The 17,558-nt window shown below is 40.2% G+C and overlaps 1 protein-coding gene across 4 annotated transcripts in view; it reads left to right on the forward strand.

The window, feature by feature from the left end:
- The window catches only part of Zfp2 (ZFP2 zinc finger protein), a 29,015-nt gene extending 21,630 nt beyond the window's left edge, over positions 1–7,385 (forward strand). For 2 of the 4 annotated variants that reach the window (XM_087910676.1, XM_087910675.1), the window contains exons 5-6: positions 326–397; positions 4,635–4,772. In XM_087910676.1, coding sequence (XP_087766802.1) covers positions 326–375 — 50 coding nt within the window. In that variant the 3' untranslated portion in view covers positions 376–397; positions 4,635–4,772. Of the gene's footprint in view, positions 1–325; positions 398–4,634 lie in introns of those variants that run through there. The other 2 variants (XM_048451717.3, XM_085694903.2) reach the window with 2 other exon arrangements.
- Positions 7,386–17,558: the final 10,173 nt, after the last annotated feature.

Consider the following 17,558-nt stretch of genomic DNA (forward strand, 5'->3'; position numbering starts at 1 on the left):
CATTTCATCAGGGTTAGACGGAGGGGAAGAAAGAAGAGAAGAGCACCTCCACCGTGTTCTTCATGGGACTGGATCTGTACGATCCTATAGAGGAGAAACTGGGGAGCTAGGAAGTGGAGAACAGGGTGGAGCCCAGGGAACAATGTTGCGTTGTGTAGACATTGCTCTTTCCAGATTTTCTTGCGTATCACTGTCAGTGGTTACATGGTGTCTTATTAGCAGGTAGATGTCTGACTGCACAGAGGTGTGTTTTGATTTTCTGTACATGTGTAGTGATGGCCGTGTTCAGTTCTCAAGTCACATGGGTCTTTCCTCACCTTTGCAGGCCTGGCGCATTGTCTTTTGGCATCCTGTGTCCCTGAGAGGATCTCCTAGGCCAGTTGTTAAAAGTTTGTAGGTAATCTTTTTGTTTTTCTTTTTCTTAAGAATTAAGACCTGAGAATTTGCATTTAAGTTAGGCATCTAAATTCAATAAGGAATATATTTAAACTTATCAAGTTTTGTATAGTATTAAAATAATTTGAGTTTAAGACTGTTAGCATTTTGCAGAATAGCAAATACTTTGTTCTTTTTCTCAATTGATTTTTGGAGTATATATAAACAGAAGGATTTATAAAGTATATATACTATTTTACAAAATGCCTATTCTATTAAACCTTTAATAAATTAATGCTTAACTCTTTTTCTTACATAAATAGTACATGTACCATCTAACAGATGAGGAGATTGGAACATAGAAGGGTTAAGAAACCTGCACAAGGTCACACAGCTAATAGTGATTGAAATTGGGGCTTGGAGAAATGGCTCAGAGGTTAAAAGCACTGACTACTCTTCCAGAGGTCTTGAGTTCAATTCCCAGCAGCCACATGGTGGCTCACAACCATCTGTAATGAGTTCTGGTGCCTTCTAGCATGCAGGCACACATATAGGCAGAATACTGTATACATAATAAATAAATTAAACTTAAAAAAAAGTGGTTGACTCGAGTACATCTGTAATAATTAAAACCCAAACGGATGTAGTCGAGTTGACAACCAAGATTAGCCATCACAAGGCCATCCCTTGTAATCCTGACACACAATCACATCTCCTTATGTCATGCTAATTTCCAAATGAAAGCAATAACCAGGTCATAATTCCACCTAACATGATATAACTATTCCATGTACAACTGTAAATGGACTATAGGTGGCAATGTCCCCTGAGGAATGGTTAGTCTTTTAGTGTCTCATAACTTAAATGCAGTAACCATTAATATTATCTTAGTTGATATTACATGATTAAAAAATAGGAATACAAATATCACTTAATGTGTGTGTGTATATATATATAATATATATATATTATATATATATGCACAAACTCATTCCTTTGTTTGTTTGCTTTTGTGTTTTTACATCCCAACACAAATTTGTTCTTAACACAATAAGACAGAAACACTTATGCCAGTTGGAATTTTTTTCTCTGTCACGTGGCCTTAGATGGTATTTATAGCTCTTTTCCTCTACTACCCATTCTGTGTTTCTTCTGTCCCCAGCAAGTACCTCAGAAGGTCTTGGTTATTTTCTTGGAGGAGTGACCCACACTTTCATTCCCGAGAGTCTGGACCCTTTGTCATCCTGCCTGGATTGAGCTGTTGTAGTTTCCCATTGACTTCATATGACCATGGTAGCACCAAGAGTCACCCTAAAGGATCTGCTACATTCCAGACATAATCTTCTTTACATCCATTGTGGAGAAACCATCCAATTTCTCCCTGGTGATCTGGATCAATCACTCCTCCTAACATTTATTCCTTTTTTAGACTGTTGGCCCAAAGTGGCCAGGGAGGAAACTGAACTTCCAGTTCAATAGAATATTTGTTGTCTCTCCTAGCAGGAGTGCTGCTCCATCTGGAACCAAAACCTCTAGGCCAGCAGAACTTGAGGTCATGGGAACAGGAAGCAAAAGGGGGGGCACTAGGATTGATAGAGAGTGGAATTATTCCCATTTCCATCCCCTTGATTCCTGGACCTGTGGAACCTAGCTGTGGGCGAAACTATACCACGTATTGGATGCTGATTCAATGCATATGTCATCTTCTGGAAAACCTTGTCCTAGTCATCCAGACTGCTGCCGCTTAATTGGCGCTCTAAGTGTATCTTCAAAAGGCTGTTTCATCATTCTCTAAGGCCAGCCGCTTCAGGACGATGGAGAACATAAGATCAGCGGATTTCCTGAGCGTGGGCCCACTGTTGCTCCTCTCTGGCTGTGAAATGAGTCCCTTGGTTAGAAGCAATGCTATATGGAATAACATGGCAGTGAAGAAGTGTTCTGTCAGTCTACAGATGATAGCTTTGGCAGAAGCAGTCCATGCAGGAAAGGCAAACCCATAATCAGAATAAGTTATCTATTCCAGTATCGGGTGTTCTATATTGCATGAGACATTCAATAGAATGTCATTTTAGGCTCTCTGGCAGCAGGGAGGGACAGTTTCTGGGAACCGAACCTCGAACCTCCATTCAGAAGCATATTTATTGATTGTACACAAAGGTTGTGTTTGGAGTACAGCAAGTTCCTCATACCAAAGCCCCTTCAATCTATTCTATATGTTCTCTGAAGGAAACCGTCACAGCCCGCAACCTTGGTCCTTATTATGTAGTGTTTGCAGTCCCCAATAATGCAAGACCTCCAAGTGAGCCTCAATAGTCCTGTGACTAAAGCCATGCAATGGATGGAGAAGTCTTTCAGAAAACTCTGTAAATCATAGAAAACTATCACTGTTCTCTGCTATTATTTTTCCAAGGTCTAGGTACCTCCAGCAAATACTAATACATTGTGTTGTTACCATTGATACAGTGAAAAAAGAACTATTACATTCTAATGTTTATCCTAGATACAATGACTCTACTAGATCCCCACTACAGGTAAGGACAAAGTGTTGCCCTTTGCATGAAGAAAGTAGCCTTATGTCCTAAAGTTGACAACCACATTAGCTATCGCAGCTGTCTCTCCTGGCTCTTCTTTACAGTGCTGCCCTCTGTCTGTGCTAATGGAATCACCCTCCCCTCACTTTTTGTGGATTCTGAGTAGCAATTCAAATATTCTCAAAGAATGTGAATTAGATAACTGGATGTGACCAGAGTGACCTAGGGCAAGAGACAGCTGCTAGGGACATGTATTTTGCTAGTAATTCCAGCTTAACTTACAATTTTTCTTTTTGTTAAAGCAGGTCAGCTTGGAAGGAGAAGCTCTGTTACATTTCTTGCTTCAAAGCCTTTAGTTTACTTACCCACTGTTGATCTCCGCTCTGTTGACTTTGGTCAGCCTTCCTAAAACTGACTCTCAGACTGCAGTGTCCTAGCCTCTCTCCTCACTGTGGCTCAGGCTGCAGTGTCCTAGCCTCTCTCCTCACTGTGGCTCAGGCTGCAGTGTCCTAGCCTCTCTCCTCACTGTGGCTCCTGGTCCTTTCTTCTGTGCAGTTACCTCTAGCAGCTCAGCTGACTCTCTTCATCTTGCTCTGCTCGTCACAGTTCTCAGCTTCGCAGAGAAAATGTAGGACTGTGGAAGGCACTTTAGGCCTGTTACACCTGTGAGTGGAACATTTCTTAAAGGTTAAGGAGAAAACCTTTAAGACAGCAGCCTCCTCTAAGAGTGTTCTGATCTTTGTGTTGCAGATGACGGTACTCCCCAGGGGTAGTTTACATATAGTTAGGGTCTTATTCCTTATCAGCTTATTTTATCCTCTTTTAAATCTGTGAAAGCTCAAATCCAAAGAAACCTTATGAGCCATGTTTATCTCAGTCTTGTTAGCTCCCATCAGAATGAGTTAAGCTCGGATTCCAGCCTTCAGAGACTTTTCTAGCCCAAAGTACCAAACTCTTCCACATTCTAGTCACAGATGGGTCCAAAAGCATAAGAATGACATGGTCAGGTTTACACACTAGAGGCCCCACTTCTGAGTACCAATTTCTGCTTTAGTTTTTTTCTGTTGCTGTCATAAAATACTCTGACAAAAGCAACTTAAGGGAGAAAGTATTTATTTAACTCCTAGTTCACGTTAAAGTCCATTCGTGGTGAAGAAGTCACAGTGGAAGGCGACTGAAGGAGCTATGTCTCTACAGTCAGAAGAGAACAGCGAATGCATGCAGGCTAGTGGGCAGCTTGTATCTGTCCCTCTTATGCAGGATCCCCTGCCCAAGAGAAGGCCCATATGAGCCTTCTCACATCAGTTAATGTAATCAGAATGGTCCTCCACCATTCAGCTCAATCTAGATAATCCTCACTGAGATTCCCTTCCCAGGGGTCTCTGGATTCTGTCAGTGTGGAAATTAGCACATTGTTCTGGTCTGCTTTCCCTAGCCTGTCTCTTCTGTGTATTTTCCTTAGTTCTGCATTCACTGTTTATCCATCCCTCCTGGATGAGCTCACCCCTTCTCTCTGTTTATCCAGCTAGTTGTATTAGTTCTTCTGTTTTCTGTGGACTAGTATACTATTCTTCACCTTTTGATTTCACTAAAGACTTGTAGAAATATTATCAAAATCTCTTAAAGGTCTGAAGTTATTCTACCTTTACTCTCTTATTCCCCTTTATGTAGTTTCTAGTCACTCAGCACAGAAATCAATATGCATTTGAATTATTTACTTTTTTTCAGGCTGGGAAACAAGACTTGAAACCAAAGAGTTAACTCCAAAGTCCAGCATTATTGAAAATTTGCCCTATGGGGCAATAATGGAAAAGGAAGATTTCTGGCATTCAGCTTTAGGGTCTGTCTGGGACTCCTCTTGTTGGCTAGAGAGGCAACAGGAAAGATATCTGGGCCAAGTGGCAGTGACCCAAAAGGAAACCTTTAATGAGAAGAGGGTATGTGATGGTAATAAAACTGAAAAATGTTCCATTGAGGGTTCAATGCTTAATACACCGCAAAGCATTCCTTTGACAAAAAGGCCTCACAATTGGAATTCACGTGGAAAAGATTCCAAGCAATCTTCCGAGTTAATGAAATCTCCAAGAATGTTTATAGGGAAGAAAATATATGAATGTGATGCCTGCAGGAAAACCTTCAGCCAGAGTTCCTCCCTGCTTAAGCACCAGAGGATTCACACTGGGGAGAAACCCTATAAATGCAATGTGTGTGGCAAGCACTTCATTGAACGCTCCTCCCTCACCGTCCATCAAAGGACTCACACAGGAGAAAAACCCTACAGATGTAATGAGTGTGGGAAAGCCTTCAGTCAGAGCATGAACCTCACTGTGCATCAAAGAACTCATACTGGAGAGAAACCTTATCAGTGCAAAGAGTGTGGAAAAGCTTTTCGTAAGAATTCATCCCTTGTCCAACATGAAAGGATTCATACCGGGGAGAAGCCCTACAAATGTAGCGATTGTGGGAAAGCTTTTACACAAAGCATGAATCTGACAGTGCATCAGAGAACTCACACCGGGGAAAAACCCTATGAATGTAAGGAATGTGGGAAAGCCTTCAGTCAGAGCATGCATCTCATTGTCCACCAGAGAAGCCACACCGGGGAAAAGCCCTACGAGTGCAGCGAATGTGGAAAGGCCTTTAGTAAAAGCTCGACGCTCACTCTGCACCAGCGAAATCACACTGGAGAAAAGCCCTACAAATGTAACAAATGCGGTAAATCATTTAGTCAAAGCACATACCTTATAGAACATCAGAGACTTCACTCTGGAATGAAACCTTTCGAATGTAACCAGTGTGGCAAAGCTTTTAGTAAGAATTCTTCTCTTACTCAGCACCGGAGAATTCACACTGGTGAGAAGCCTTATGAGTGCATGGTGTGTGGAAAGCATTTCACGGGGAGATCATCCCTGACTGTCCATCAGGTGATACACACTGGAGAGAAACCTTACGAGTGCACTGAATGCGGGAAGGCCTTCAGCCAAAGCGCCTACCTTATTGAACATCAAAGAATCCATACTGGTGAAAAACCCTATGAATGTGACCAGTGTGGGAAAGCTTTCATTAAGAATTCATCCCTCATAGTGCATCAGAGGATCCACACAGGAGAGAAGCCCTATCAGTGTAATGAATGTGGGAAGGCCTTCAGTAGGAGTACAAACCTTACAAGACATCAGAGGACTCATACATGAGAGTTGTCATTGGCACCCTCATCTTGAGTAATTCTTTAATAATAATCATGTCATATCAATGTAGATGCTTAATAACCATAACTAATGTGGGAACCTTTTAGTTGAAGTACAGCATAGCATATCAGATAATAAGACCATAGCAGAGTAACCATATGAAAGCTATGAACACTTTCATTCAGATGGTACAGTCTTGTTTGTATCTAATACACAAATGCTGAAGACTTTGGCTGAAGATAAGCTCTATTGTGTCATACTGGGAATTCTGATTTGGGTCTCACAGAGTTTTCACACTGGATAGAAAATGTGGTAGTACTTAACTGGATAGCCCAAAAATCTGGTATGTAGTTATAACCCCCCCATTAACTTAAACAAGTCACCCACTTTCATCCGGTCACAGTGTCCTTATGTGGTAAATGAGAGAGTTGGAATTTAGAAGGCCTGTGGGATCTGTATTAGATAAAATGTCCAAAAGCAAGATTCAGGTAAGTATTTGTGGTTAGCTTTTTTGTTGTTACTGTTTTTTGTTTTTGTTGTTGTTGTTTGGTTGGGTGGGGTTTTTTGTTTTTTGTTTTTTGTTTTTTTTTGCTGTCACATGTGCTGTGGAGATGCTTTTATTTCTTATGGTGGTTTTCTGGAATGTTCCTCTACCTCTAACTCCTATTGTCCTTTAAGTTCTTCCCTTTCCCTGAATTGATTTATCTCCTAAAATGTAGACTAGTTGCTATTGGGTGGCAGATAAACTGCATATTTTAATGATTTTAATGCCATAGCATGCTGGTTTGAATTCTCAACTAATAGTCATTAAACTGTTGTTGAATAAGCTGATTGTATTTATATGAAAATGTGACTTAAATATAATCTTTAAATTCTTAAGTATCAATGTATGTCTTTGTGTCTTACTAGACTGTCATGGAAATTCAAAGACGTGGGTTGAATACTAATTTGCTGGACAGTTTTATGTCAGTTTAACATAAACTGAAGTCATCTAAGGAGGGAACCTTAATTAATTCTTCCATAAAATCGGGCTGTAGACAAGCTTGTAGGACATTTCCTAATTAGTGATTGATGGGGCAGGACCTAACCATTATGGGTGGTACCATCCCTGGGATGATGGTCTTGGGTTCTGTAAGAAACCAGGCTGAGCAAGCCACCAGGCAGTACTTCTCCATGGCCTCTGCATTACCTCCTGCCTCCAGGTTCCTGCCCTGTTTGATTTTTCTGTCCTGACTTTCTTCAATAATGAACAGTGATATGGAAATGTAAACCAAATAAAGTCTTTCCTCTCCAAGTTGCTTTGGTCATAGTGTTTCATCACAGCAATAGAAACCCTAAGGTGCTAATAGACATAGGAATTCAGCACATTAATAAAACCTTTGCAACTCAAAACATACTTAGAACCACCACAGGAGTAGTTTATAGATCATGATAGTAGTTGTTTTATTAAATGCATATTGACTGAGTCTTAAATATGAGATAGTTATTTTGAGGGGTCACTGCAAGCTTTCTGGGTGGCAGAAAAATTGTTCATGAAGAGACACGAATGAAACTCCATTCATCTCCCTTCAACACCAGTGCTGGGCCCAAACTTCTGAGTCTGACACCAGTTCATTTATTTTAGCCGTATTTAAGTGCAGCATGATTTTGGAGGGGAAAAAAAAGGTTTTCTAATAGTAATTAACTCAGTCCTGTGAGTACAACAAAGCTTAAGACATGCTTACATAGAAGCGTGTAACGAAGTCCATAGGGCTTCTTCCATAAAGATGGGGCCTGTTGACTCAAACAGTGCTCAAGCAAAAGGTCTGTGGAGAATGACTAAGGTGGAGTGCCTGTGAGGGTCGGGATGTGGCCTGGCTTCTAAGACATAGAAGTCACTTAGGTTGTACAAATGACATCATTCATACGGATTAGTTTTATGGCCTAGAAATAATGCTCAAGGTTTGGGGATAAACCAACATCATATTTTGGGGAATATAGGTGGAGCCTGGCTCAAGAGGTTCCAAAGGATTACTCAATTGTAAACTACATTTTCCTCCCAGCATTCCAGGACAGCCAAATAGTTCCTCCCTTTGGAGAGAGAAACTGTATTCTTGGCTTCTCTAGCACTTAACTGTATGCACAAGGACCTTTTGCCCCTACAAGATATGATCAGAAAACCAAAATTAATGTTAGCATTTTTTAAGTCTCCAGAGGCTAAGAATTTGGCAATGTGGTAAAAGAATAAAGAATCAAAACCATTATAAGACAAATCCGGGGGAGAGAGGGGAATGGCAGTTAGTTAAATATGGCTCTTTGAACAAGAGTCTAGAGTGATTTGAATTTCCTGTTTGGGCAAATTGGATTTCATAATTACAAACATATAAAGTACATCAGTTTTGTGGGATAGTGATGGTCTCAGTTCCCCCTAACAATCTCCAACATCTAACTGTTAAAGGGGCTTTCATCTGGTTCTTGAACCTGAAGAAAGGTACCCTAGCAATTGATGACTCCTTAAGACATAGTTGAAGTAGTACACTTGCCTGTGTTTACACTAATTGGCATGTCTCAGTCTGTCCCCACAAACCACAGACTTGGTTTTGTCCCCCAGGCTGCAAGCTGGAAGAATGATGGGAGTGCAACACTTCCTACTCATACTTAGGTCGGCTTCATGAGTTCCAGAATGAAGAACTGGTCCCTCTGCCAAGTAACTCCTAGCTCAGGGTGTCCATGGGAATGAGCCAGCTGATGCAAAGCAACAAAAATAATGGAAAGATGGCTCTGAGAACCCAGTACATTTAGTGTGGAGGCCCAAAATTATGAATCTATTTATTTCCACATTGACCAAAGGTCAAAGAGTTGGGACTTACAAGGTTATTGTGCTTCTACCTCAAACAAAGGTCCCACCTAGACATAGTTCAGAGAGTTTTGCTCTCCCAAGGTTATTGTCAACAGGTGTGACTAATAACCAGACCCTGTACTCCAAGAAGAGGGAAGTAGATTGTTCTTACCTCAAACAGGAGTCTGAGGATCCAGCTAAGTTCCAGTTCCCTTTATGGAGATAACTTGGGATTCCACAGTGAGAAAGAAACCAGAACAGCAACAACCCCCTCCTCTCCCCTTAGGAATTTATTAGAGGGGGTGTGTATAGGCCTGGAGAATCTGTGTGCTGGGGGGGGGGCACTGTCCAGCTTTTTTTTAATTATTATTAAAAAAAATTCCACCTCCTCCCATTTCCTTCCCACTCCCCTCACTCCCCCTCCCCCTCCCTCTCCAGTCCTAAGAGAAGTTAGGGTTCCCTGCCCTGTGGGAAGTCCAAAGTCCCCCTCCATCCAGGTCTAGGAAGGTGAGCATCCAAACAGACTAGGCTCCCACAAAGCCAGTCCACCCAGTGCCATTGTCCTTGACTTCTCAGTCGGCCCTCATTGTCAGCCACATTCAGAGAGTCCTGTTTGATCACATACTTGTTCAGACCTAGTTCAGCTGGCCTTGGTGAGCTCCCATTAGATCAGTCACAAGTCTCAGTGGGTGGACGCACCCCTCACGGTCCTGACTTCCTTGCTCATGTTCTCCCTCCATCTGCTCCTCATTTAGACCTTGGGAGCTCAGTCCAGTGCTCCAATGTGGGTCTCTGTCTCTATCTCCATCCATCGCCGGATGAAGATTCTATGATGATATGCAAGATATTCAACAGTGTGGCTATAGGATAAGGCCAGTTCAGGCACCCTCTCCTCTGCTGCCCAAGGCACAAGCTGGGAACATCTCCTTGGGCACCTGGGAACCCCTCTAGAGTCAAGTCTCTTGCCAACCCTAAAATGGCTCCCTTAATTAAGATATCTACTTCCCTGCTCCCATATCCATCCTTCCTCTATCTCAACCATCCCATTCCCCCAAGCTCTCCCCAACCTCCCCTTCTCCCTTCTTTCTCCCTATCTCCCCTTTCCCCCACCCCCGTGCTCCCAACAATTTTGCCTGGCTATCTTGTCTACTTCCAATATCCAGGAGGATAACTATATGTTTTTCTTTGGGTTCACCTTCTTATTTAGCTTCTCTAGGATCATGAATTATAGGCTCAATGACCTTTATTTATGGCTAGAATTCACTTATGAGTGAGTACATACTATATTCATCTTTTTGGGTCTGGGTTATCTCACTCAGTGAAGTGTTTTCTATTTCCATTCATTTGCATGCAAAATTCAAGATGTCATTGTTTTTTACCGCTGAGTAAAACTCTTGGGGACCTAGCAATTCCACTCTTGGGAATATACCCAAGAGATGCCCAATCATACTACAAAAGCATTTGTTCAACTATGTTCATAGCAGCACTATTTGTAATAGCCAGAACCTGGAAACAACCTACGTGCCCCTCAACAGAAGAATGGATAAAGAAGGTGTGGCACACGTCCAGCTTTTTAAAAGCTACCTAGCACATGTGCACAGGGGGTTGGCATGACTAGGTCATATGCAGATGACACAGATGATGGGCTCATGCAAGGACTTAGCTGAGTCATAGTGGATATAACCATGCATTCACTCATGGGCTTAGCTCAGTCATGGTGCATGTAGCCACACATGTGCACACATGGGTCATGCTGGGCCCTTTAACATTCAGGCACTTCTGCCTGAGGGCTTGTCTGCATGTGCATGGCTCTAGAACCCAGAAGTATCAGCCTTATGTGGCTGAAATCCTTACAGGTTTGCCTACAGAATGTTTTGGTCTAGGGCATGAGTGTGACTTAGTGACTTGTTTCGTTTTAGCAACAAAATGTTTAACTATGAATGTAGCCCATAACTTTCAATTGTTATGTTCATTTCCTTGACTGCATGTTAATGCAGTCATTTGTCTTACTCCTACCTTTTGGGATTAGGGATATTTTAAGCAGTTGGAAATTAAAGGCGGTGAATTTTCAGTATTTACTGAAAAATTCCCTCTCAATACTATCCTATATATTTCTGTTTTATTATTTTCATTCACATCTTCATATTCTTTACTATATTTCTAAATCCCCACGCCTCTACAAAGGTATTTTTGTCGAGGCTGGCCCCTGGCAGTCTAAGAAATTCTGAGAGGTTGGTGATTTGAGTGTATAGCAGTCAAAGTGACAGGAGATGAAGCTAAAGGAAGATGTTGGACCCTACTACAACAAAGATCTTGTTACTGGGTTCTGCAAACCAATGCTAGGAATGAGGAAGAAGTAGCCATTCTCTTGAAGAAGTCAAATTGGTCCTACATAAGTATGCATTTGGATATCCTTAATTCACAGTGGGAGCAGGCAGGGGAACAGTTTCAGTTTCTTTCAACCCCTTTCATTCTTAGACTGGATTCAAATGACAAAAAGTTCATGTGAGAAACAGGGGTTGCCCAGGTGAAAGCTGGAAACAGTAAGTAAAGCTAGTAAGGGAGTCCTAGCTAGAGCCAGGTGGTTCGTGGATTTTATGCCAAAGGTGTCAGTACACTGTGTTTGTAGTTGTTTTAATTGTTGAGAGGGTCTCATCCAGACTGAACTTTGAACTCATTGTGTTGCCAAGGAAGACCTTTAACTTCTGGTCCTTCAGCCTCTACTTCCTGAGTGAATTACAAGTATATTGCCACCACACCCAGTTTACACAGTGCTGGGTATCAAATGCTGTTATTCATGGAAGCACTCTACCAACTACATTCTAGCCCTATTTAGAGGTATACACACACACACACACACACACACACACGGAGGAAACCCAAAAGGTATTCATTCCCTAATGACTTTCACTAGCCCCAGCAGATAAATCAGATAAATAGAAATTTCACTACTTTTATCACAAGTTTTGTTAGACATGTCTCTTCTAAGCTGGCCTGGGCAGGACAGTGTGGTTGCCTTTGCACCTCTCTTCATCAACAGGAATGACATCCTGTTTCCACCTACATCACTTACTGGGGCCATGTTCAAGGCATTTCATATGTTAATGCCTGTTTCCTCATTTGTTAGTGGTGCAAACCTAAGTGCTTTGGGTTGTGTTAGATAATAAAGGCGCTGAGGAAAGCACCTAACACAGTTAGTGCTAAAGGCTATGCAGAACCTGCAAACATCTAGAAGAACCACTAGGCTCACAAAGCAAACGTCTTAGAGGAAGGTGAAAGGAAAAGTATAGGCTCAGGAACCCAAGACCAAGTTCTCAGCATAAAAGAGATTTATTTGCTCTGGAGGGACAGAGAGCAGGGAATAAGAGACAAGGACAGGAGAAAGGGGATGAGTGAGACAGGGAAGGGGATCTATGTATGTTTCTCTTCAGGTCCTCATTGTATAGGTTCTCGGAGATTGAGAATTGTAGGCTGGTTTTTCTTTGCTATATGTCGAAAAACCACTTATGAGTGAGTATATATGATATATGTCTTTCTGGGTCTTGGTTACCTTACTCAATATGATGTTTTCTATATCCATCCATTTGTCTGCAAATCTCAAGATGTCATTATTTTTTTTTCTGCTGTGTAGTACTCCATGATGAAAATGTACCACATTTTTCTTTATCCATTCTTCAGTCGAGGGGCATTTAGGTTGTTTCCAGATTCTGGCTATGACAAACAATGCTGCCATGAACATAGTTGAGCACATGTCTGTTCAAGAGAGAGAGAAGGCCTGTCACTCTGTTGTAGGGAGCACAGGCCCTTTGGTCATCCCGGCCACCTGGCTAGCTTAACCCCCAAAATAATTACACAGAAACTGTATTCATTTAAACACTTCTCTGTTTAAGTCTGTACCCCATTTTTATTGAATTATTTGTTCTTTAATGATCAATTTCTTGAGTTTTTTGTATATTTTGGAGATCAGCCCTCTGTCCAATGTGGGGTTGGTAAAGATCTTTTCCCATTCTGTAGGCTGTCATTTTGTCTTGTTGACCTTGCTTTACAGAAGCTTTTAAGTTTTAGGAAGTCCCATTTATTAATTGTTTTTCTCATTGTCTGTGCTGCTGGGTTATATTTAGGAAGTGGTTCCCTGTGCCAATGCGTTCAAGTGTACTTCCCACTTTCTCTTCTGTGAGGTTCAGTGTGGTTAGCTTTATGTTGAGGTCTTTGATCTATTTGAACTTGAGTTTTGTGCATGGTGATAGATATGGATCTATTTTCATTCTTCTACATCTTAATATCCAGTTATGCCAGCACCATTTGTTGAATATGCTTTCTTTTTTCCATTTGACATTTTTTTTTTTTTGCTTCCTTGTTAAAAATCAGGTGTTCGAAGATGTGTGGATTGATATCCAGGCCTTCTATTCGGTTCCATTGGTCCTCCTGTCTGTTTTTATGCCAACACCAGGCTGTTTTCAGTACTGTAGCTCTGTAATAGACTTTGAAGTCAGGAACTGTGATGCCTCCAGAAGTTCCTTTATTGTACAGGATTGTTTTGGCTATCCTGGGTTTTTTGCTTTTCCATATGAAGTTGATATTGCTTTCAAGGTCTGTGAAGAATTTTGCTGGGATTTTGCTGGGCATTGCATTGAATCTGTAGATTGCTTTTGGTAAGATTGCCATTTTTACTATGTTAATTCTACCTACCCAAGAGCAAGCGAGATCTTTCCATTTTCTGATGTTTTCTTCAATTTCTTTCTTCAACGATTTAAAGTTCTTGTCACACAGGTCTTCGACTTATTTGATTAGAGTTACTCCAAGATGTTTTATGCTATTTGTGGCTATTTTGAAGGGTGATGTTTCTCTGATTTCTTTCTCAGCCCATTTATCATCTGTGTAAAGGAGGGCTACTGATTTTTTTTTTTTTGAGTTAGCCTTATATCCTGCTACATTATTAAAGGTGTTTATGAGTTGTAGAAGTTCCTTGGTAGAATTTTTGGGGTCGCTTATGTAAACTATCATATCATCAGCAAGTAGTAAGAGCCTGACTTCTTTTCCAATTTGTATCTCCTTGATCTCCTTTTGTTGTCTTATTGCTCTAGCTAGAACATCAAGAACTATATTGAATAAATATGGAGAGAGTGGACAATCTTGTCTTGTACCTGATTTTAGTGGCATTGCTTTGAGTTTTTTCTCCATTTAGTTTGATGTTAGCTGTTGACTTGCTGTATATTGCCTTTATTATGTTTAGGTATATTCCTTATATATCTGCTCTCTCCAAGACCTTTAGCATGAAGGGATGTTGTATTTTATCGAAGGCTCTTTCAGCATCTAATGAGATAATCATGTGGCTTTTTTTTTTTTAGTTTTTTTATATGGTAGATTACATTGGCAGATTTTCATATGTTGAACCATCCCTACATCTCTGGGATGAAGCCAACTTAATCATGGTGGATGATTTTTCTGATGTGTTCTTGGATTCGGTTTGCCAGTATTTTATTGGGTATTTTTGCATCAACGTCCATGAGTGAGATTGGTCTGTAATTCTCTTTCTTAGTAACGTCTTTGTGTGGTTTTTTGTATCAGGGTAATTGTATCTTCATAAAAGAAGTTTGCCAATATTTCTTCTGTTTCTATTGTGTGGAACAATTTGAAGAGTATTGGTATTAGTTCTTCTTTGAAAATCTTGTAGAATTCTGCACTGAAACCATCTGGTCCTGGACTTCCTTTGGTTGGGAGACTTTTGATGACTGTTTCTATTTCTTTAGCAGTCATAGGTCTATTTAATTAGCTTATCTGGTCTTGATTTAATTTGGTAAGTGATATTCATCCAGAAAGTTGTCCATTTCCTTTAAGTTTTCCAATTTTGTGGAGTACAGGTTTTCAAAATATGGCCTAATGATTCTCTGAATTTCCTCCATGTCTGTTGTTATGTCTTCCTTTTTATTTCTAATTTTGTTAATTTGGATATTCTCTCTCTGCCTTTTGGTAAATTTGGATAAAGGTTTGTCTATTTTGTTGATTTTCTCGAAGAACCAACTCTTTGTCGCATTGATTATTTGTGTTTTTTCTTTGTTTCTATTTTGTTGATTTCAGCTCTCAATTTGATTACTTTCTTCCATCTAGTCCTCCTGGGTGAGTTTGCTTATTTTTGTTCTAGAGTTTTCAAATGTTCTGTTAACTCACCAGTGTGGGATTCATGTAGGCATAAATCCAGCTTCTTTATGTAGGCATTTAGTGCTATGAACTTTCCTCTTAATAGTGCTTTCATAGTGTCCCATAAATTTGGGTATGTTGTGTGCTCATTGAATTTTAGGAATCTTTAATTTCTTCCTTTATTTCTTCCTTGACCTATTGATTATTCAGGTGAGCATTGTTTAATTTCCATGTGTTTGTGGGCTTTCTGGAATTAGTGTTACTGTTGATTTTAGTTTTAAGCCATGGTGATCCGATAAGATACATGGGGTTATTCCAATTTTTTTTGTATCTATTGAGGTTTGCTTTGCTACCTAGTATGTGTCAGTTTTTGAGAAGGTTCTATGAGGTGCTGAGTAGAGGTATATTCTTTTACGTTTGGATGGAATGTTCTATAGATGTCTGTTAAGTCCACTTGAGTCATAACATCTATGAATTCCCTTATTTCTCTGTTAATTTTCTGTCTGGCAGACCTGTCCAGTGATGAGAGTGTGGTGTTGACATCTCCCACTCTTAGTGTGTGTGGTTTAACGTGTGATTTAAGTTTTAGAAGTGTTTCTTTTACCAATGCGGGTGTGCTTGTATTTGGGGCATAGATGTTCGGTATTGAGAATTCCTCTTGATGGATTTTCCCTGTGACTACTATGAAATGTACTTCTTTGTCTCTTTTGATTAATTTTAGTTTGAAGCCTATTTTGGTAGACATTAGTATAGCTACACCAGCTTGTTTCTTAGATCCATTTGATTGAAAAAATTTTCCCAACCCTTTATTCTTAGGCAGTGTCTGTCTTTGAGGTTGAGGTGTGTTTCCTGTATGTAGCAGATAAATGGATTCTGTTTTCATATCCAATCTGTTAGCCTGTGTCTTTTTTTATAGGTGAGTTGAGTCCATTTATATTAAGGGATATTAATGTCCAGTGATTGTTAACTCCTGTTTTAGTTTTCATTGTTGGTGTTATTATTATGTGTGTTTTTCCCTTCTTTGGCATTTGTCGCTGTGAGAACATCAATTGTCTGTGTTTTTGTGGATGTAGCCAATTTCCTTGGGTTGGAGTTTTCCTTCTAGTACTTTGTGTAGGGCTGGGTTTGTGGCTAGGTATTGGTTAAATATGATTCTGTCATGGAATATCTTGTTTTGTCCATCTATGGTAATTGAAAGTTTTGCTGGATATAGTAGTCTGGGCTGGTATCCATGGTCTCTTAATGTCTGCATAATGCTTGACCAGGACCTTCTGGCTTTCTTTGTTACCATTGAGAAGTCAGGTGTAATTCTGATAGGTCTGCCTTTATATGTTACTTGGCCTTTTTCCTTTGCTGCTCTTAATATTCTTTCTTTATTCTGTTTGTTTAGTGTTTTGATTATTATGTGGCAAGGGGAGGGTTTTTTGTTTTGTTTTGTATTTTTTGATCCAGTCTATTTGGTGTTCTGTGAGCTTCTTTTATCTTCATATGCATATCTTTCTTTAGGTTGGGAAAGTTTCCTTCTGTGATTTTGTTAAATATATTTTCTGTGTTTTTTATTTTGTCTTCTCCTTCTTCTATATCTATTATTCTTAGGTTTGGTCTTTTCATGGTATTCCATATTTCCTGGATATTTTGTGTTAACCTTTTGTCAGATTTAATGTCTTCTTTGATTGATGGGTCTATTTCCTCTATCGTGTCTTCAGCGGTTGAGATTCTCTCTTCCATCTCCTGTATTCTGCTGTTTATGTTTGTATTTATGGTTCCTGGTCATTTTCTCATAATTTCTGCTTTCATAATTCCCTCGATTTGTGTTTTTTATTGTCTCTATTTTTTTAAATATTTATTTATTTATTATGTATACAATATTCTGTCTATGTGTATGCCTGCAGGCCAGAAGAGGGCACCAGACCCCATTACAGATGGTTGTGAGCCACCATGTGGTTGCTGGGAATTGAACTCAGGACCTTTGGAAGAGCAGGCAATGCTCTTAACCTCTGAGCCATCTCTCCAGCCCCCTCTATTTTGTTTTTTAAGTCTTGAATAGTTTCTTTCATCTGTTTGATTGCTTTTTATTGTTTTTTTAAGGGATTTGTTGATTTCTTTCATTTTTTGTTTGTCTTTTTTCTCCATTTCTTTGAGGGAATTTTTCATTTCCTCTTTAAGGGCCTCAAACATTCTCCTAAAGTTATTTTTCTTAGATCATTTTCTTCTGCTTCATCTATATTTGGTTGTTTAAGTCTTGCTGTTGTAGGGTCACTAGTTTTTATTGGTGTTGTGTTGCTCTTTGTGGTGTTGAGAGTGTTCTTACCATCTTTTCCTCTAGTTGATGCTGTTGGGGCTGTTTCTCTGGTGACCAGTCTTCCAGGTGCCAGTGGATCCAGGCTCAGATGGTTGCTCCTCATGGTGCAGTCAGGGCCATGGTTCCAGTTATCCCAGAGGTCACTTGGTGTTCCTGGAAGTCGCTCTGTGTTCCTGGAGGTCATTTAGCACTCCTGGGGGTTACTCTGC

Source organism: Myodes glareolus, chromosome 9, assembly GCF_982192425.1.
Source record: "Myodes glareolus chromosome 9, mMyoGla1.1, whole genome shotgun sequence".
NCBI classification, from domain to species: domain Eukaryota; kingdom Metazoa; phylum Chordata; class Mammalia; order Rodentia; family Cricetidae; genus Myodes; species Myodes glareolus.